Source organism: Oncorhynchus tshawytscha, linkage group LG04 (genome assembly GCF_018296145.1).
Source record: "Oncorhynchus tshawytscha isolate Ot180627B linkage group LG04, Otsh_v2.0, whole genome shotgun sequence".
Lineage (NCBI taxonomy): Eukaryota > Metazoa > Chordata > Actinopteri > Salmoniformes > Salmonidae > Oncorhynchus > Oncorhynchus tshawytscha.
Genome location: NC_056432.1, coordinates 26,606,465 through 26,628,527, shown reverse-complemented (window position 1 = coordinate 26,628,527; position 22,063 = coordinate 26,606,465). Strand labels below are relative to the sequence as shown.

The following is a 22,063-nucleotide window of genomic DNA, read 5'->3' as shown; positions in this document are numbered from 1 at the left end:
TAAAACTAGTCCTATATCGACATAACCTGAAAGGCCACTCAGCAAGGAAGAAGCCACTGCTCCAAAACCGCCATAAAAATGCCAGACTACATTTTGCAACTGCACATGAGGTCAAAGATCGTACTTTTTTAAGAAATGTCCTCTGATCTGATAAAACTAAAATAGAACTGTTTGGTGATAATGACCATCGTTATGTTTGGATGAAAAAGGGGGATGCTTGTAAGCCAAAGAACACCATTCCAACCGTGAAGCACGGGGGTGGCAGCATCATGTTGTGGGGGTGCTTTGCTGCAGGAGGGCCTGGTGCACTTCACAAAAAGGATGGCATCATGAGGTAGGGAAATGATGTGGATATATTGAAGCAACATCTAAAGACATCAGTCAGGAAGTTGAAGCTTGGTCGCAAATTTGTCTTCCAAATGGACAATGACCCAAGCATACTTCCAAAGTTGTGGCAAAATGGCCTAAGGACAACAAAGTCAAGGTATTGGAGTGGCCATCACAAAGCCCTGACCTCAATCCTGTAGAAAATGTGTGGGCAGAACTGAAAAGGCATGTGCGAGCAAGGAGGCCGACAAACCTGACTCAGTTAGACCAGCTCTGTCAGGAGGAATGGGCCAAAATTCACCCAACTTATTGTGGGAAGCTTGTGGAAGGCTACCTGAAATGTTTGACCCAAGTTAAACAATTTAAAGGTGATGCTACCAAATACTAATTGAGTGTATGTAAACTTCTGACCCACTCGGAATGTGATGAAAGAAATCAAATCTGAAATAAATAATCCTCTCTACTATTATTCTGACATTTCACATTCTTAAAATAAAGTGGTGATCCTAAATGACCTAAAACAGGGGATTTTTACTAGGATTAAATGTGAAAACGGAGTTTACATACACCTTAGCCAAATACATTTAAACTTCTGACTTCAGCTGTATGTTATTCATTTTCTAAATGTATGATATGTTACGAATTCTAGCTAGGTGGCTATGTTACCTAGCTGGCTAACGTTAGCTAGGCTAGGGGTTAGGGTTAGGATTAAGTTCAGGAGTTAGGTTAAAGGGTTAGGGAAGGTGTTAGCTGGAAGGGTTAAGGTTAGGTTTAGGGGAAGGGTTAGCTAACACGCTAAGTAGTTAAAAAGTATCTAAACTATAGTAAGTAGTTGAAAAGTTGCTCATTAAAAAATAAAATTCTAAAGTTGTCTGTGATGAAATTCTAAATTGGGTTGCTAGACATTCATGTTCTACGCCTACCCATCCGCCCAGACCAACCACCCTTCTGGCTTAATTAACATTACCAATAGTAACGTGACATACTAATTTGGTAGTCCCGGAATTACGTTTACTATGTTACGTCTAGTCTATGGGACCAGGCTGCTTAGAAAAGTCCAGCTCTCAGCAACAATCCCTCTTTGCTTTGTCTATAAATGTGCAGCCTATTATAATGTATCACACAATTCTCTAAAATCCACTACTATCCTTGAATATCAAAATCTGAACAACTTCCTAAACCTATGGCTATTAGGCTATTACTTCTTCATTAACTTTTTAAAATTCATCACGAGCATAGGCAACATATGGCGCATTTCCTGTATGGGGGGTACCCGCAGTCCTTCTCCCGAAAGGAGAGCAACGCCCCTCAATCGTATCTCCTCAGCACCAACCCTCATCCCAACCTGCCCCTCTCCTCTCAAAGGGATGCAAGGGAGTGACGCAGGATAGACGGGAAAACTGCGCCGAACCTCGAAGGAAAGATTGGATAGGGGTGATGCAAGAAGACAAATTCTGGAAACCCAAATGTAAATCACGGAACCTCCGTTCCCTAGAAAAGAGACCGAAGCACGGCCTGTTTGGTCAGTGAACGTGGATGCCAGACTCACATGTTATCTATTTTACGCAGCCACTCACTCATGTTTTGTTGGATACGGCTCGAATTTGGACAATTGGAGGTAGGCGAAGCTTAGATATTCGTGTTGACTGTGTGTTTCTCATCGTGACCGATAATCCTTCTTCGAGTCAATTGAAGAGGTCTGAACCTTGAAGGGGATACAGGCCAATCCATCTATAGATTTGGAAATAACATAATTTAATGGAGATACCTATTTTAACGACGTAACTTGTTTTTTTTTCTTCTGCGACTCAGGGTTGATACATTTCCAACTGATCCTTCGATTCAAATGTCAAAATAGTGTTATAGGCTATTGGTAGGCGAATTCATACATTTGCATCAGAAAGGAGGATTCACCATACATACACCTTTTCGTAGCCAAACATTTTCAACATGAATTACCTGCGTCGTCGGCTGTCGGACAGCAATTTTATGTCCAATTTGCCCAATGGGTACATGACTGATCTACAACGCCCTGACCTGCCGCAGCAAGACCCTGCAGTAGTGTCGCCTGGACCACCGGAGAGGCGTCTGTCTACCAACCAGCAGTCGGAGGGCACTGGCAGCGGATCCGGAGCTGGATTTTTATCTTCCTTTACTAAAGCTGTCAAACAAACCACTGCTGCTGTTGCTGAGAAAGTCACCGAGGTAGCAGACAAAGCAGGCGTTGCCTCTGGTGCCAAGATACTCCTGGTAATTGATGACCAACAAACAGACTGGTAAGGAGAGTACTGTGTAAGGTTACACGTTACGGCCCATGTCTAGACTCAAATGGGTGTCAGTATGCTCCCAAGAAACATAACGTCATTAGGATATAATTCATCTTTACTTTGGTCATAACACACAGGCACACATATCCTCACAAGGATAGTAAAACAAGGAATATTCTGACAAGTGGGGACATTTCGCCAGTCCCCACAAGGAAAAAAGTTATTTTAGGCTTAGGGGTTAAGTTTAGGGATAGGGTTACAATTAGGTTAGAATGTGTGGTTAGGTTAGGCGTTATGGTTGGGTTAGGGGTTAAGGGTTAGGATTTTGAATGCGAATCAATTGTTAGGTCCCCACAAGGATAGTAACAACACACACAACGAGACCACATTTTACTAATTTAGCAGACGCTCTTATTTACAGGAGCAATTAAGAGTTAAGTGCCTTTCACCTAGTCGGCTCCGGGATTCAAACCAGCGACCTTTCGGTTACTGTCCACACACTCTTAACCACCAGGCTACCTGCCGCCCAACTGCTGCATACTACAGTGTACACTGAGTGAATAAAACATTAGGAACACCTTCCTAATATTGAGTGTCACCCCCTTTTGCAATCAGAATAGCCTCAATTTGTTGGGGGATGGGCTCTACAAGGTGTCAAAAGCATTCCACAGGGATGCTGGCCCATGTTGACTCCAATGCTTCCCACAGTTGTGGATGTCCTTTGGGTGGTGGCCATTTTTGATACATACAGGAAACTGTTGAGCGTGAAAATCCAGAAGGGTTGCAGTTCTTGACACACTTCAACCGGTGTGCCTGGCACCTACTACCATACCACGTTCAAAGCCACTTAAATATTTTGTCTTGCCCATTCACCGTTTGAATGGCACACATACACAATCCATGTCGTAACTATCTCAATGTCACACCCTGACCATAGTTTACTTTGTATATTTCTATGTTTTGGTTGGTCAGGGTGTGAGCTGAGTGGGCATTCTATGTTTCATGTCTAGTTTGTCTATTTCTATGTCTGGCCTGATATGGTTCTCAATCAGAGGCAGGTGTTAGTCATTGTCTCTGATTGGGAACCATATTTAGGTAGCCTGGGTTTCACTGTGTGTTTGTGGGTGATTGTTCCTGTCTCTGTGTTTTCACCAGATAGGGCTGTTTCGGTTTTCGTTACGTTTCCACGTTTGTTGTTTTTTTGTAGTTTTTGTATTGATTCGTGTTTTACGTTTGTTGATTAAACATGGATCGCAATCTACACGCCGCATTTTGGTCCGACTCTCCTTCACCAAAAGAGAACCGTTACAGAATCACCCACCGCAACGGGACCAAGCGGCGTGTCAACAGACAGGAGCCACAGGAGAAGCAACAAAGGCAGCAACAGCGGCGCAATGAGGATTGGACATGGGACACATGGGACGATATATTGGATGGCAAGGGTTGCTATACATGGGAGGAGATCCTGGCGGGAAGGGATCGCCTTCCATGGGAACAGGTGGAGGAGAGCAGAGGCAGCCGGAGAGAGGAGCCGGCGATATGAGGGAACACGGTTGGCAAGGAAGCCCGAGAGTCAGCCCCAAAAATTTCTTGGGAGGGGGCTCACAGGGAGTAGGGCTATGCCAGGTAGGAGACCTGCGCAAACTCCCTGTGCTTACCGGGGGGCTAGAGAGACCGGGCAGGCACCGTGTTATGCAGTGGTGCGCAAGGTGTCCCCAGTGCGGGTGCATAGCCCGGTGTGGTATATTCCAGCTCCGCGTATCGGCCGGGCTAGATTGAGCGTCGAGCCAAATGCCATGAAGCCGGCTCTACGCATCTGGTCTCCAGTGTGTCTCCTTGGGCCGGCTTACATGGCACCAGCCTTGCGCTCGGTGTCTCCGGTTCGCCTGCATAGCCCAGTGCGGGCTGTTCTACCTCGCCGCACTGGCAGGGCGACCAAGAGCATTCAACCATGTAAGGTTGGGCAGGCTCGGTGCTCAAGAGCTCCAGTGCGCCTGCACGGTCCGGTCTATCCAGTACCACCAGTGCCAGCACCACGCATCAGGCCTACAGTGCGCCTCGCCTCTCCACCGCTGCCAGAGCCTTCCTCCTCTCCTGCGCTGTCGGAGTCTCCCGCCTGTTCAGCGCTACCAGAGCCTTCCGCCTATACAGCGTTGCCGGAGTCTCCTGCCTGTTTAGCGCAGCCAGAGCTGTCAGTCTGCATGGAGCTGCCAGTCTGCATGGAGCAGCCAGAGCTGCCAGTCTGCATGGAGCAGCTAGAGATGTCAGTCTGCATGGAGCAGCCGGAGCTGCCAGTCTGCACGGACCTGCCAGTCTGCACGGAGCTGCCAGTCTGCAAGGAGCTGCCAGTCTGCACGGAGCCGCCAGAGCTGCCAGTCTGTAAGAAGCCGCCAGAGCTTTCAGCCTATATGGAGCAGCCAGAGCCGCCAGTCAGCATGGAGCAGCCAGATCAGTCAGTCTGCCATGATCCGCCAGTCAGCCAGACTCTTCCAGATCCGCCCGTCAGCCAGACTCTTCCAGATCCGCCAGTCAACCAGACTCTTCCAGATCCGCCAGTCAACCAGACTCTTCCAGATCCGCCAGTCAGCCAGACTCTTCCAGATCTGCCAGTCAGCCAGACTCTTCCAGATCCGCCAGTCAACCAGACTCTTCCAGTGCCGCCAGTCTGCCCAGCGCCGCCAGTGCCGTCAGTCTGCCCAGCGCCGCCAGTGCCGCCAGTCTGCCCAGTGCCGCCAGTCTGTCCAGCGCCGCAAGTGCCGCCAGTCTGCCAGGATCAGTTAGATCCGCCAGCCAGCCAGGATCCACCAGTCTGCCAGGATCCGCCAGTCAGCCAGGATCTGCCAGAACTGCCAGTCAGCCAGGATCCGCCAGTCAGCCAGACTCTTCTAGATCTGCCAGTCTGCCAGACTCTTCCAGATCCGCCAGTCTGCCAGACTCTTCCAGATCCGCCAGTCTGCCAGACTCTTCCAGATCCGCCAGTCAGCCAGGATCTGCCAGAGCCTTCCTCCTCTCCTGTGCTGTCGGAGTCTGAAGAGCCCCTTTGTCCCGAGCTGTCCCTCTGTCCCGAGCTGCCCCTCTGTCCCGAGCTGCCCCTCTGTCCCGAGCTGCCCCTCTGTCCCGTGTTATTAAGTAGGGTTGCCGTGGCTAGGAGGTCACGGAAGCGGACAAGGTGGAGGAAGACTACGGTGAAGTGGGGGCCACGTCCAGCACCAGAGCCGCCACCGCGGACAGATGCCCACCCAGACCCTCTCCTATAGGTTCAGGTTTTGCGGCCGGAGTCCGCACCTTGGGGGGGTGTACTGTCACACCCTGACCATAGTTTACTTTGTATATTTCTATGTTTTGGTTGGTCAGGGTGTGAGCTGAGTGGGCATTCTATGTCTAGTTTGTCTATTTCTATGTCTGGCCTGATATGGTTCTCAATCAGAGGCAGGTGTTAGTCATTGTCTCTGATTGGGAACCATATTTAGGTAGCCTGGGTTTCACTGTGTGTTTGTGGGTGATTGTTCCTGTCTCTGTGTTTTTACCAGATAGGGCTGTTTCGGTTTTCGTTACGTTTCCACGTTTGTTGTTTTTTTGTATTGATTCGTGTTTTACTTTTGTTGATTAAACATGGATCGCAATCTACACGCCGCATTTTGGTCCGACTCTCCTTCACCAAAAGAGAACCGTTACACTCAAGGCTTAAAAATCATTCTTTAACCTGTCTGCTCCCCTTCATCTACACTGATTGAAGTGGATTTAATGAGTGACATCAATAAGGGATCATGGCTTCACCAGGATTCCTCTGATTCACCTGGTCAGTCTATGTCATGGAAAGAGCAGGTGATCCTGATGTTTTGTACAATCAGTGTTGATCAATGCTATCCACAGTTATTATCACACCTACAGTGGGGCAAAAAAGTATTTAGTCAGCCACCAATTATGCAAGTTCTCCCACTTAAAAGATGAGAGAGGCCTGTAAATTTCATCATAGGTACACTTCAATGATGACAGACAAAATGAGAAACAAAAAAATCCAGAAAATCACATTGTAGGATTTTTTTATGAATTTATTTGCAAATGATGGTGGAAAATAAGTATTTGGTCACCTACAAACAAGCAAGATTTCTGGCTCTCACAGACCTGGCTCTCACAGACCTTCTTTAAAAGGCTCCTCTGTCCTCCACTCATTACCTGTATTAATGGCACCTGTTTGAACTTGTTATCAGTATAAAAGACACCTGTCCACAACCTCAAACAGTCACACCCCAAACTCCACTATGGCCAAGACCAAAGAGCTGTCAAAGGACACCAGAAACAAAATTGTAGACCTGCACCAGGCTGGGAAGACTGAATCAGCAATAGGTAAGCAACTTGGTTTGAAGAAATCAACTGTGGGAGCAATTATTAGGAAATGGAAGACATACAAGACCACTGATAATCTCCCTCGATCTGGGGCTCCACGCAAGATCTCACCCCGTGGGGTCAAAATGATCACAAGAACGGTGAGCAAAAATCCCAGAACCACACGGGGGGACCTAGTGAATGACCTGCAGAGAGCTGGGACCAAAGTAACAAAGCCTACCATCAGTAACACACTACGCCGCCAATGACTCAAATCCTGCAGTGCAAGACGTGTCCCCCTGCTTAAGCCAGTACATGTCCAGGCCCGTCTGAAATTTGCTAGAGAGCATTTGGATGATCCAGAAGAAGATTGGGAGAATGTCATATGGTCAGATGAAACCAAAATATAACTTTTTGGTAAAAACTCAACTCCTCGTGTTTGGAGGACAAAGTATGCTGAGTTGCATCCAAAGAACACCACACCTACTGTGAAGCATGGGGGTGGGGCTGTTTTTGGGGCTTTGGGGCTGTTTTTCTGCAAAGGAACCAGGACGACTGATCCGTGTAAAGGAAAGAATGAATGGGGCCATGTATCGTGAGATTTTGATTGAAAACCTCCTTCCATCAGCAAGGGCATTGAAGATGAAACGTGGCTGGGTCTTTCAGCATGACAATGATCCCAAACACACCGCCCGGGCAACGAAAGAGTGGCTTAGTAAGAAGCATTTCAAGGTCCTGGAGTGGCCTAGCCAGTCTCCAGATCTCAACCCCATAGAAAATCTTTGGAGGGAGTTGAAAGTCTGTGTTGCCCAGCAACAGCCCCAAAACATCACTGCTCTAGAGGAGATCTGCATGGAGGAATGGGCCAAAATACCAGCAACAGTGTGTGAAAACCTTGTGAAGACTTACAGAAAACGATTGACCTCTGTCATTGCCAACAAAGGGTATATAACAAAGTATTGAGATAAACTTTTGTTATTGACCAAATACTTATTTTCCACCATAATTTGCAAATAAATTCATTAAAAATCCAACGATGTGATTTTCTGGATTTTTTTTCTCATTTTGTCTGTCATAGTTGAAGTGTACCTATGATGAAAATTACAGGCCTCTCATCTTTTTAAGTGGGAGAACTTGCACAATTGGTGGCTGACTAAATACTTTTTTGCCCCACTGTACATATGCCACCGAAATAATGAAGATGTCTTGGGCAATGCAAATGGTGCAATTGCTCTTCTGCACCACCTGCACATTCCAGATAGCCTCACTTGTGCCAGGCATGGTAAACTAGACTAGGCTACATATTCAAATGGTTCTGTCAGACCAAATTATGACGCATTCAGAATGTAATGTTTTTTTGGTCTGCTTATCAGCCCATATGAGAGCCCCACTGATTAAGTATTTACCTTACGCCAAAAGTGTAAGATACCATGATGATTTCTTGGTCCATGATAGTTCATGTTCCTTTCCAGTGTGTTAAACTGGGTCCGTTTTATTTGATAATACATGTATACCTACAGTTACTTCAGAAAGTATTCATACCCCTTGACTTATTTTACTTCTTGTTGTGTTACAGCCTGAATTCAAAATCGATAAAGTAGATTTTCACCCATCTACACACAATACACCATAATGACAAAGTGAAAACATGTTATTAAAAATTTTAGCAAATATATTGAAAATGAAATACAAAAATATCTCATTTACATAAGTATTCACACCCCTGACTCAATACATGTTAGAATCATCTTGGGCGGCGATTACAGCTGTGAGTTTTTCTGGGTAAGTCTCTAAGAGCTTTGCACACATGGATTGTACAATATTTGTTCATTATTCTTTAAAAAATTCTTCAAACTCTGTTCAGTTGGTTGTTGATCATTGCTAGACAGCCATTTTCAAGTCTTGCCATAGATTTTCAAGACGATTTAAGTCAAAACTATGACTAGGCCACTCCGGAACATTCAATGATATCTTGGTAAACAACTCCATTGTATATTTGGGCTTGTGTTTTAGGTTATTGTCTTGCTGAAATGTGAATTTGTTTCTTTGTTGGAAAGCAGACTGAACCAGGTTCTCCTCTAGAATTCTGCCTGTGCTTAGAACACTTTGTATTCAAGTTCATTTCTTTGACACATTTTTTGCTGTTTTACTTTAGTGCCTATTGCAACAGGATGCTTGTTTTCAATTTGTTTAATTCTGTACAGACTTCCTTCTTTTCACTCTGTCATTTAGGTTAGTATTGTAGAGTAACTACAATGTTGTTGATCCATCCTCAGTTTTTTCCTATCACAGCCATTAAACGCTGTAACTGTTTACAGTCGCCATTGGTCTCATGGCGACGTCCCTGAGCGGTTTTCTTCCTCTCCAGAAATTGAGTTAGGATGGACGCCTGTATCTTTGTAGTGACAGGGTGCATCGATACACCATCCAAAGTGCAATTAATAACTTCACCATGTACAAAGGGATATTCAAGGTCTGCTTTTTTACCCATCTACCAATAGGTGTACTTATTTGCGAGGCATTGGATAACCACCTTGGTCTTTGTGGTTGAATTGATGTTTGAAATTCACTGCTTGACTGAGGGACCTTACAGTATCAGTGCCTTCGGAAAGTATTCAGACCCCTTAACTTTATCCACATTTTGTTACATTACAACCTTATTCTAAAATGTATTAAACAGTTTTTTTCTTCATCAATCCTATACACATCCATAATGACAAAGCGAAAACAGGTTTTTAGAAATTTAGAAAAAAAAAACGTATGTATATAATTATTCAGACCCTTTGCGATGAGACTTGAAATTGAGCTCAGGTGAATCCTGTTTTCATTGATCATCCTTGAGATGTTTATACAACTTGATTGGAGTCCACCTGTGGTAAATTAAATTTATTGGACATGATTTGAAAAGATGCACACCTCTCTATTTACTGTACGTTCCAACAGTTGGCAGTGCATGTCACAAAAACCAAGCCATGAGTTAGAAGGACTTGTCCATAGAGCTCCGAAACAGGATTGTTTTCGAGTCACAGATCTGGGGAAGGGTACCAAAAAATGTCAGCAGCGTTGAAGGTCCCAAAGAACACAGTGGCCACCATCATTCATAAATGGAAGAAGTTTTGAACCACCAAGACTCTTCCTAGAGTTGGTCGCCCGGCCAAACTGAGCAGTTGGAGGAGAAGGGCCTTGGTCAGTGAGGTGACCAAGAACCCAATGGGCACTCCTCAATCCTGACTATCCTGACTCAATCCTGACTCAATCCTGTCTCCCAGTCCCTGCCGCTGAACAGCATCCCCACAGCATGATCCTGCCACCACCATGCTTCACCGTAGGGATGGTGCCAGATTTCCTTCAGACGTGACACTTGGCTTTCAGGCCAGAGTTTAATATTGGTTTCATCAGACCAGAGAATTTTGTTTCTCATGGTCTGAGAGTCCTTTAGGTGCCTTTTGGCAAACTCTAAGCGGGCTGTCATGTGCCTTTTACTGAGGAGTGGCTTCTGTCTGGCCACTCTACCATAAAGGCCTGATTGCTAGAGTGCTGCAGAGATGGTTGTCCTTCTGGAAGTTTCTCCCATCTCCACATAGGAACTCTAGGACTCTGTCAGAGTGACCATCAGGTTCTTGGTCACCACCCTGACCAAGGCCCTTCTCCTCCAATTGCTCAGTTTGGCCGGGTGACCAGCTCAAGGAAGAGTCTTGGTGGTCTGAAACTTCTTCCATTTAAGAATGGAGGCCACTATTTTTTAAAAATACATTTGCAAAGATTTCTAAAAACCTGTTTTCGCTTTGTCATTTTTGGATAATGTGTGTAGATTGATGAGGAAAATCTTCTATTTGATCTATTTTAGAACAAGGCAGTAACGTAACAAAATGTGGAAAAAGTCAAGGGGTCTGAATACTTTCCGAACATACTGTAATTGTTTGTGTAGGGTACAGAGAAGAGTTAGTCATTAAAAAATAATGTCACACTTTATTATTTCATACAGAGGGAGTCCATGCAACTTATTATGTGACTTGTTAAGCACATTTTTACTCCAGAATTTATTTAGGCTTGCCATAAAAATTGGGTTGAATACTTATTGACTCAAGACATTTCAGCTTGTCATTTTTGTATTAATTTGTAAACAGGCTGTAACACAACAAAATTTGAAAAAAGGTCAAGGGGTGTGAATACTTTCTGAAGGCACTGTACATCGAGTATGCTTGTGAAATAGCATTACAAAACTACTCTCCAAAGTAGTCCTAGTTTTTATGCAATTGAAATATTTTCTCTTGCCTTTCTTCTCTAGGGTAAAGGTCTTCAAAGGTAAAAAGGTTCATGGTGAATTCGACATTAAGGTGGAACAGGTGGGTTGCTCGTTCACCTTTGTTATTTTAATTGTATATTTGATATCAGAGATGGAGAGAGGAGATTTGAGGTTATAGAACAGCCAATGAAACTCACAGGTCATCTCATGATGGGTTTTATTGAGTACAGGGCTTGAACCACACAGATAGACAACCCCTGCATCTACACTCTTAGAAAAAAAGGTGCTATCTAGAACCTAAAACGCTTCTTCAGCTGTCGCCATAGGGGAACCCTTTTAAAAATCTTTTTTGGTTCCAGGTAGAATTCTTTTGGGTTCCATGTAAAAACCCTATACACAGAGGTTTCTACATGGAACCCAAAATAGGTATACCCGGCACCAAAAAGGGTTTTTCAAAGGGAACAGCTGAAGAACCCGTTTGAAACCGTTTTTTCTAGGAGCGTACATGGGTGCTGCACACCTGCACTTACTGTATGCAATAAACAATGAATCAAAGAAATCCCAAGACATGCACATACTGTGTAGTTGAACTATGTTAAGTGGACTGACAGTTGGATAATTATCAAGTGAGATAATAATGTTTTCATATTTGTCAAATATATTAAGGAAATAGGTCACTCTGAATCTGCTAACAATATCCATGGAAAATAAAATGATCTCATGGACCCCAAAACATTTGTACCCGGTGGTGGCTTAATAGAACAATGAAGTTAATGCTACTCTCTGTGCTTTGTAAAAGGAGACTTGAAAATGCTTCTGGATTATTTTCTCTACCGGCATTTTCAATGTCTCCTATTTCTGTCCGCTCCTTTTATGTTGCATTAGAGTGTTTCCACTATGCACCCCATGAGTCTCAGCAGGAAGAGCCCTGTGCAATGAATGTCTCATTATCTGTGGAGGTGATAATGCCTACCTTCTGCCTCAGTTTTTGGGGACAAAGCCATTGAAGTAATACAGTAGTTCACTCCAAAATCAAAGTCTGTCAGACAAATCTGATCTCTTAAGTGGGCTAATGTGAAGATGAATCAATGTTCCACACCATCTATTTTGTAGACCCACCTGTCTCAACTCCAAAGAAATGGAAAAAATCTAATTTCATCACGCCTGGAAAACATTGATTTTTGCAGTGAACTATAACTTTAATATGTCCCTGTTATGATCACATTGAGGTTTGACTGGGATTGACATGGATGTTGTCCACTCAGGCTGACTTCTCTGAAATCAACCTAATAGCGCATGCTACAGGGGGCTATAGTGTTGATATCGAAGCAATCCGGAATGGAACCAAGGTCACCAAGTAAGTCTACTGTACATCCTTTGAATACAGTGTTCTACATGATGTTTAAGATAATCAGACACAAATATCTATCATGACACAAGGCTAGACCCAGATGCAGACACATGAGGCAGATTGTTGGAGTCTTACAATATTTATTAATCCAAAAGGGTAAGGCAAGAGAATGGTCGTGGACAGTCAAATGGGTCAAAACCAGTTCAGAGTCCAAAAGGTACCAGAGGGCAGGCAGAATCAAGGTCAGGGCAGGCAGGATGATCAAGCAGGTGGGAAAGTAGTCCAGGGTCAGGCAGGGGTCAAAACCGGGAAGACTATAAACTAGAGAATAGCAAAAGGAGAAAGGTAAAAACGCTGGTTGACTTGACTAACATACAAGACGAACTGGCACAGAGAGACAGGAAACACAGGGATAAATACACTGGGGAAAATAAGCGACACCTGGAGGGGGTGGAGACAATCACAGGAACAGGTGAAACAGATCAGGGCGTGACAATATCATAAGTGTGTCCTGATTGCCTATGTTATAAGATATGCATGATTCTTGTAATTTTCAAGTGCAAAAGCCAGAATAAAATGTTGACATGTCTGTTTGAATATAATGTATTGGTAATGTGTGATTTAAAATCTTTCCAAGGTGTTTCAGGCCAGACTTTGTGCTGGTTAGGCAGCATGCCTTCAGTATGGCCAAGAATGGAGACCACCGACACATAGTGATTGGGTTACAGTATGCTGGTCTCGCGGGTGTAAACTCTCTACACTCTGTCTACAACTTCTGTGACAAACCATGGGTGGTAAGCGTGGCAATATAAAGCAGATTCAATTGTTTGTTATTTGCTTTCTGAGCCTAATCTAATTCAAGTAAACAGCCATGACTGCTAGACAGATCATGACTTTTGATTTAACTGAAAAAGTCACCTCTTGTGTATTTTCGTGTCTCGTTTCAGTTTGCTAATATGGTGAGATTGTACAAGCAACTTGGACCAGAGGAATTCCCACTGATCGAGCAGGTTTACTATCCCAACCACAGAGAAATGGTGGGTGTTCTGCCATCTGCTTCCCTCTACTTCTCCCCCACCACGACATGGCCATGTTTTCACACTAAACAGACCTAAGCAAAGACTATTAGGTGGCCCTTCTGTTTGAATAACACATTTCTGTGTCCAGTAAGAAAAGGGCAAAGGAGTAGCTAGCACACGTCAATAATCCATCTCAGATCTATCACAACAATCAATCTTAACATTGTCTTTGATTAGACTGAGGGTTCATGTGTACAGGTCGCAGTAGAGCCAGAGTGGGTTTGATTATTCCTGTGCCCTATGGATCCCCTCAGTAGTGCTGCAATGAGATCAGTGTCTGTGCAGCCGCAGTGCTGCCCCCCTCCACACCTGCAGTCGCTGGCCTGCTCTCGGCGCAGCTCGCCTCAATGATCAACATGAATCGCTCCTTAAGCGCTGTCTGGTTGGATGGGGAGCGTCGCTGCACAGCTATTTTCTGGTCTCTCCCGAGATGTTCGATCGGGTTCATGTCCGGGCTCTGGCTGGGCCACTCAAGAACATTCAGAGACTAGTCCCGAAGCCACTCCTGTGATGTCTTGGCTGTGTGCTTAAGGTTGTTCTCCTGTTGGAAGGTGAATGTTTACCCCCAGTCTGAGGTACTGAGCACTCTGGAGCAGGTTTCATCAAGGATCTCGCTGTACTTTGCTCCGTTCATCTTTCCCTCGATCCTGACTAGTCTCCTAGTCCCTGTAGCTGAAAAACATCCCCACAGTATGATGTTGCCACCACCATGCTTCACCCTAGGGATGGTGCCAGGTTTCCTCCAGACGTGACACTTGGCATTCACGGCCAAAGAGTTCAATCTTGGTTTCATCAGACCAGAGAATTCTGTTTCTCATGGTCTGAGAGTACTCCAAGCGGGCTGTCATGTGCTTTTTACTGAGGAGTGGCTACAGTCTGGCCACTCTACCATAAAGGCCTGATTGGTGGAGTGCTGCAGAGATGGTTGTCCTTCTGGATGGTTCTCCCGCCACAGAGGAACTCTGGAGCTCCGTTAGTCACCATCAGGTTCTTGGTCACCTCCCTGACCAAAGCCCTTCTCCCCCGTTTGCTCAGTTTGTCCTGGCGGCCAGCTCTTGGAAGAGTCATGGTGGTTCTTAACTTCTTCCATTTAAGAATGGGAACTGCAAACATTTTACTGCAAACATTTTTTTGGTACCCTTCCCCAGATCTGTGCCCCGACAAAATCCTGTCTCAGAGCTACGACCTCATGGCTTGGTTTTTGCTCTGACATGCACTGTCAACTGTTTGACCTTAAATAGACAGGTGTGTGCCTTTCTAAATCATGCCCAATCAATTGAATTTACCACAGGTGGACTCCAATCAAGTTGTAGAAACATCTCAAGGATGATCAATGGAAACAGAATGCAACTGAGCTCAATTTCGAGTCTCATAATAGCAAAGGGTCTGAATACTTATGTAATACTTCTGTTTTTTATTTGTAATAATTTGCAAAAATTTGTGAAACTGCTTTCATTTTGTGATTATTGGGTGTTGTGTGTAGATTTATGAGAAAAATAAGTAATTTAATCCTTTTTAGAATAAGGGTGTAACCTAACAAAATGTGGAAAAAAGGGAAGGGAAAAAAAGGGAAAAAGGGTCTTAATGCTTTCCGAATGCACATTAAAACGTGATGATACTTTGTTATTTAACTGCATCCTAGCAAATAACAGCAGCTCAATTTGAGTTTACAGTTTACTCAGTTAGCAATTTACTAAGAAATGCTGTGCTATACATTCTCTTTAGTCAAACAAACCTACCTGCATGTCTGGAGCCTGTGTAGTATGACGTTTTCCAATGGGGATGTTGTGTTGTCTTTTGCTGCAGATTACCACTCCTGGTTTCCCTGTGGTGGTGAAAATGGGGCACGCCCACTCAGGGATAGGGAAGGTAGGACTGGACTGCTCTTGTTACTTATTTTAAATTATACAAAGTAGGCCTGGATTAGTGTTTATGCTTCACAAATCAATACTATTGACATAATCTTATTCAATCATGACTTTACCCTGCAGGTGAAAGTGGACAATCAATATGACTTCCAAGATATTGCCAGTGTTGTTGCCCTGACCAAGACCTATGCCACATCTGAACCTTTCATCGATGCAAAGTATGATGTTCGCATCCAGAAGATTGGAGACAATTACAAGGCCTACATGTAAGTGAAAAAAATAAGCTCCTTGTTGTGGTGACTGAGGTCAATCCATTCTACAGATAATTTATTCTGCATATCCCAACATTGATGTGAATAATATGATCAAAAGAGAACATGCTAAACGGTAGATCTTGTCTGTTTATCAGGCGCACATCAATTTCAGGGAACTGGAAAACCAACACTGGTTCAGCTATGCTGGAACAGATAGCCATGTCAGACAGGTGAGTGTTAACACAGACTGGGCTTTTGTGCATCAGACAGACAGCCGTGTGTTTTGTAGTTACTAGCAGTGTTCTCCAACATCGTAGGTATCGGATGTGGGTGGACTCCTGCTCTGAGGTGTTTGGCGGTTTGGATATGTGCGCTGTGGAGGCTCTGCATGGAAAAGATGGCAAGGATTACATTATAGAGGTAGAAGGATTAGAAGCATTGTTAACAATTTTGCTCTTATAATTATTATATAGCTTACACTCTCCAGTTTTCTTTCTTATTCCGCATGTTTTTTAATTAAAAAAAATATTTATACTATTTTACGGAAGCCGTGAAGCCCAAGACCCCCAAAAATAATCATACGTAGACTCTTGGAATTATCTCGTTTGAATGAGAGAATATCTTATTTGAACATCTTAGTATCTCGTTCGAAACAACTTCATTGTTCCTTTGTCTAATTAGGCCTAATTTGTTATGCAGCTTGTCAGACCGTATAATGGTTGCTGTAGCCATTCATTCACTGATTCCATCCATTGATATGATTATGAATAGACAGTTTTTTGATAGCCTAAAGCAGGGCTGAAGGCCAGAGCATGTAAGTGGGCGAATGTGGAGCAAGGAGCAGAGACTAATTGAGCAGCTTCTCTCCTGCTCCAATTTCACTCTGGTACTGCTCAGCCACAAGCTCTGGGCGTGCTCTGTCTAGCATTTTTTGTTTCCTTTATCAGTATTATTTTAATTAGGCCTATTTGGTTGTAATTATTTAGCCTACCCCACCCAGAGTAGCCTATATCTAGTTTATATTCTACTTTCTAACATTAGGATATGTAGTTTCCATTTTGAAGAACTTCTAATGTTTAAACAGATGTTTTAGGTGGGCAATACATAGGCTACTGTACAATGTATTTACATTTTTCTTGGAATAGAAACACCACATTATAAATCCATTTAGTGAAGCTAAAATAAATAATAAAGGCCAGTATCAGTTTATTTTCATGAAATAAAGGGAATAAATAATCTCAAACACCGATAAACTTGACATGTGCATTGACCGTGGGAAATGTGCTCTACAAATGTATTATTATTATTATAAAGACAGAAAAATATGCATGTGAAAGCTTAATTACATAAATAAATATTAGTGGGAATAAAGCCACAATATAAACAATAGGAAGAATGGAATATATTTGAAAAGTTTAGAATTAGGTTTGATTGGAGAAAGAAAACAATTAATACTGCACATCAAGTGGTTGTTTTCCCTGTTATTTGATCAAGAAAAATATTTAATTTGATTTGGATATTTTGTGGCTTTGCCCATAACCTTTCACCTTTTGATGTAAATGTTTGAGGAAAGGGTTTTATTCTTTCCATTCTTACCATTAGAATGATAATCGCAGGGGAAGGGACAGGCAATAACTATATATACAGTGGGGAGAACAAGTATTTGAAACACTGCCGATTTTGCAGGTTTTCCTACTTACAAAGCATGTAGAGTTCTGTAATTGTTTTTATCATAGGTACACTTCAACTGTGAGAGATGGAATCTAAAACAAAAATCCAGAAAATCACATTGTATTATTTTTAAGTAATTCATTTGCATTTTATTGCATGACATAAGTATTTGATCACCTACCAACCAGTAAGAATTCCGGCTCTCACAGACCTATTAGTTCTCCTGTTCTCCACTCATTACCTGTATTAACTGCACCTGTTTGAATTCGTTACCTGTATAAAAGACACCTGTCCACACACTCAATCAAACAGACTCCAACCTCTCCACAATGGACAAGACCAGAGAGCTGTGTAAGGACATCAGGGTTAAATTGTAGACCTGCACAAGGCTAGGATGGGCTACAGGACAATAGGCAAGCAGCTTGGTGAGAAGGCAACAACTGTTGGCGCAATTATTAGAAAATGTAAGAAGTTCAAGATGACGGTCAATCACCCTCGGTGTTGGGCTCCATGCAAGATCTCACCTCGTGGGGCATCAATGATCATGAGGAAGTTGAGGGATCAGCCCAGAACTACACGGCAGGACCTGGTCAATGACCTGAAGAGAGCTGGGACCACAGTCTCAAAGAAAGCCAGTAGTAACACACTACGCTGTAATGGATTAAACACGTGCAGCGCACGCAAGGTCCCCCTGCTCAAGCCAGCGCATGTCCAGGCCCGTCTGAAGTTTGCCAATGACCATCTGGATGATCCAGAGAAGGAATGGGAGAAGGTCATGTGGTCTGATGAGACAAAAATAGAGCTTTTTGGACAAAACTCCACTCGCCGTGTTTGGAGGAAGAAGGATGAGTACAACCCCAAGAACACCATCCCAACCGTGAAGCTTGGAGGTGGAAACATCATTCTTTGGGGATGCTTTTCTGCAAAGGGGACAGGACGACTGCACCGTATTGAGGGGAGGATGGATGGGGCCATGTATCGCGAGATCTTGGCCAACAACCTCCTTCCCTCAGTAAGAGAATTGAAGATGGGTCATGGCTGGGTCTTCCAGCATGACAACGACCCGAAACACACAGCCAGGGCAACTAAGGAGTGGCTCCGTAAGAAGCATCTCAAGGTCCTGGAGTGTCCTAGCCAGTCTCCAGACCTGAACCCAATAGAAAATCTTTAGAGGGAGCTGAAAGTCCGTATTGCCCAGCGACAGCCCCGAAACCTGAAGGATCTGGAGAAGGTCTGTATGGAGGAGTGGGCCAAAATCTCTTCTGCAGTGTGTGCAAACCTGGTCAAGAACTACAGGAAACGTATGATCTCTGTAATTGCAAACAAAGGTGTCTGTACCAAATATTAAGTTCGGCTTTTCTGATGTATCAAATACTTATGTCATGCAATAAAATGCAAATTAATTACTTAAAAATCATACAATGTGATTTTCTGGATTTTTGTTTTAGATTCCGTCTCACAGTTGAAGTGTACCTATGATAAAAAAATGACAGACCTCTACATGCTTTGTAAGTAGAAAAACCTGCAAAATCGTCAGTGTATCAAATACTTGTTCTCCCCACTGTCTATCAGTCCGCTAACACTAGTAAAAGGCCCAGTGCACTTATTTTGTAGTCAAATATTTATATACAGTTGAATTCGGAAGTTTACATATACCTTAGCCAAGTACATTTCAACTCAGTTTTTCACAATTCCTGACATTTAATCCCAGTAAAAATTCCCAGTCTTAAATCGGTTAGGATCACCACTTTATTTTAAGAATGTGAAATGTCAGAATAAAAGTAGAGAGAATTATTTATTTCAGCTTTTATTTCTTTCATCACATTCCCAGTGGGTCAGAAGTTTACATACACTCAATTAGTATTTGGTAGCTTTGCCTTTAAATTGTTTAACTTGGGTTTCGGGTAGCCTTCCACAAGCTTCCCACAATAAGTTGGATACATTTTGGCCCATTCCTCCTGACAGAGCTGGTTTAACTGAGTCAGGCTTGTAGGCCTCCTTGCTCGCAAACACTTTCAGTTCTGCCCACAAATTTTCTATAGGATTGAGGTCAGGGCTTTGTGATGGCCACTCCAATACCTTGACTTTGTTGTCCTTAAGCCATTTGCCACGACTTTGGAAGTATGCTTGGGGTCATTGTCCATTTGGAAGATCCATTTGCGACCAAGTTTTAACTTCCTGAATGATGTCTTGAGATGTTGCTTCAATATATCCACATCATTTCCCTTCCTCATGATGCCATATATTTTGTGAAGTGCACCAGTCCCTCCTGCATTTGTTTCATCAGACCAGAGGACATTTCTCCAACAAAGTACGATCTTTGTCCCCATGTGCAGTTGCAAACCGTAGTCTGGCTTTTTTATGGCGGTTTTGGAGCAGTGGCTTCTTCCTTGCTGAGCGGTCTTTCAGCTTATGTCGATATAGGACTTGTTTTTACTGTGGATACAGTTACTTTTGTACCTGTTTCCTCCAGCATCTTCACAAAGTCCTTTGCTGTTGTTCTGAGATTGATTTGCACTTTTTGCACCAAAGTATGTTCAGAACGCGTCTCCTTCCTGAGCGGTATGATGGCTACGTGGTCCCATGGTGTTTATACTTGCATACATACTACTGTTTGTACAGATGAACGTGGTACCTTCAGGTGTTTGGAAATTGCTCTCAAGGATGAACCAGACTTGTGGAGGTCTACATTTTTTTCTGAGGTCTTGGCTGAGTTATTTTGATTTTCCCATGATGTCAAGCAAAGAGGCACTGAGTTTGAAGGTAGGCCTTGAAATGCATCCACAGATACACCTCCAATTGACTCAAATTATGTCAATTAGCCCATCAGAAGCTTCTAAAACCATGGCATCATTTTCTGGAATTTTCCAAGCTGTTTAAAGGCACAGTCAACTTAGTGTATGTAAACTTCTGACCCACTGGAATTGTGATACAGTGAAATAATCTGTCTATAAATAATTGTTGGAAAAATTACTTGTGTCATCCCCAAAGTAGATGTCCTAACCAACTTGCCAAAACTATAGTTTGTTAACAATAGATTTGTGGAGTGGTTGAAAAACAAGTTTTAATGACTCCAACCTAAGTCTATGTAAACTTCTGACTTCAACTGTATATTTTTATTAATAAATATTTTTTATTCTGATTTTGCAGGGGGTGATGCAGCACCTTCAGCACCCCTATTTCCTGCGGCTATGCTTGATTGTGAGCTATAATCAAACGTTGAATTAAATGTGTGCGACACGAGGTAAACAATCTTTCCATCAATAGAATTACTAAACTTACAGTTAAAGTATCCATCACCAATAAATGAATAAACTTCAGAAATTATAGGCTGGTTTATGCTGCGAACAACATGATTTTATTAGCCTTTCAGAATCTCCTCTGATAGGGATTTAATTGAAAGGAGTAACTTGTTATAGACTACAGTTCACAATAACAAAAAAATAAACATTTTATCACCAAAATAAAATGAAGAGATAATAAACTTTCATGATGACAATTCATTTAATCTTTGAATAGTTGGCTAATGGTTTACATAAATAAGCTATCCAAGTTTCAATAGCACCGATGACAACAACCTATTCATTTGGTGATAATGCAAAGCTCCTGAGAAGGAGCGCTTGAGAGGGAGATCTGTGCGTGATGGATGGATTTGGTGTTTTTATTAGCAGGAAGAAGTTTAACTAATGTCTAATTGTGGAGTATTTGGTAAACGAAAGTGTCACAATACATAGGGGCATAATTATCAATCAGAGAATTTGACGTTGAGTAGAGATCTTCAGGCCTGCTGCTAAATCTGGTCTGACATTGCAAAGAAGATTCATCCTGTCCCTTTGGGAATTAAGATAATTAAAGAGTATTTTAGGGACTGCAGATTACCAGTGTGGAGCTGTTTTTACGCACCAATCTGTGTTCTCTTTTGGTGATATCACCATTGTGCATGCCCTCAATGACAGAAGCTTTTTTGTGGGGTTTTGTAGTGAATATTTTACAGAACGTCTGATCATTCAGTTGCCTGAGTTCTTCAGTCTTGTACAGTAACAGCGCCTCCCTTGTCCACTAGGTGGATGACTATAGAGGGGGCATTCTGGACATTTAAGACCTGTAGCTTGGATATGTCTTTATGCACCAGTCTGTAGTACATATCCAAAGCTGGGTCAATAGGCCCAGGTGGAATGAATGTAGATGGACCCCTAAAAAGAACCCTTTCAGATGCAATGTGCATATGAATTAGTAGTCAAAACGCATTGCTGTTGCGCGTCCTGCTATTCAGGCTGATTTTCCCCTATGTATTATTTTGTATATCTTTTCTATAAATAGTTCACTAAAGTTTATTGCACCATACTGGCCGCCTACTTATTTTCTTTCTCCAATCAATTATTATAATTTTTTTTAAATAGCACAAAAGCACATTCTCTCATTGTATTTGTACATTTTAGGCTTTTCAAATGTATTCCATTCTCCTTTCTCTTGTTTATGTTATGGTTATATTCCCACTAATATTCCTTTATGTAATTAAGCTTTTACATGTGTATTTTGTTGTCTCTATAATAATAATATTTAATTTGTAGAGCGACTTTCCCACTTTCAATCCACATGTGAAGCTTATTGGTGTTTGCTTGAGATTATTTCTTCCATTTTATTAATGAAAAGAAGTTGATACTGGCCTTTTAT

The 22,063-nt window shown here is 42.8% G+C and overlaps 1 protein-coding gene across 2 annotated transcripts in view; it reads left to right on the top strand.

The window, feature by feature from the left end:
- Positions 1 to 1,613: 1,613 nt before the first annotated feature.
- The window catches only part of LOC112248430 (synapsin-1), a 30,495-nt gene continuing 10,045 nt past the window's right edge, over positions 1,614 to 22,063 (top strand). The window contains exons 1-9 of one of the 2 annotated variants that reach the window (XM_024417452.2): positions 1,614 to 2,603; positions 11,209 to 11,266; positions 12,432 to 12,523; positions 13,155 to 13,311; positions 13,465 to 13,554; positions 15,403 to 15,465; positions 15,588 to 15,730; positions 15,874 to 15,948; positions 16,036 to 16,138. In XM_024417452.2, coding sequence (XP_024273220.2) covers positions 2,278 to 2,603; positions 11,209 to 11,266; positions 12,432 to 12,523; positions 13,155 to 13,311; positions 13,465 to 13,554; positions 15,403 to 15,465; positions 15,588 to 15,730; positions 15,874 to 15,948; positions 16,036 to 16,138 — 1,107 coding nt within the window. In that variant the 5' untranslated portion in view covers positions 1,614 to 2,277. The remainder of the gene's footprint in view (positions 2,604 to 11,208; positions 11,267 to 12,431; positions 12,524 to 13,154; positions 13,312 to 13,464; positions 13,555 to 15,402; positions 15,466 to 15,587; positions 15,731 to 15,873; positions 15,949 to 16,035; positions 16,139 to 22,063) is intronic. The other variant, XM_024417453.2, reaches the window with a different exon arrangement.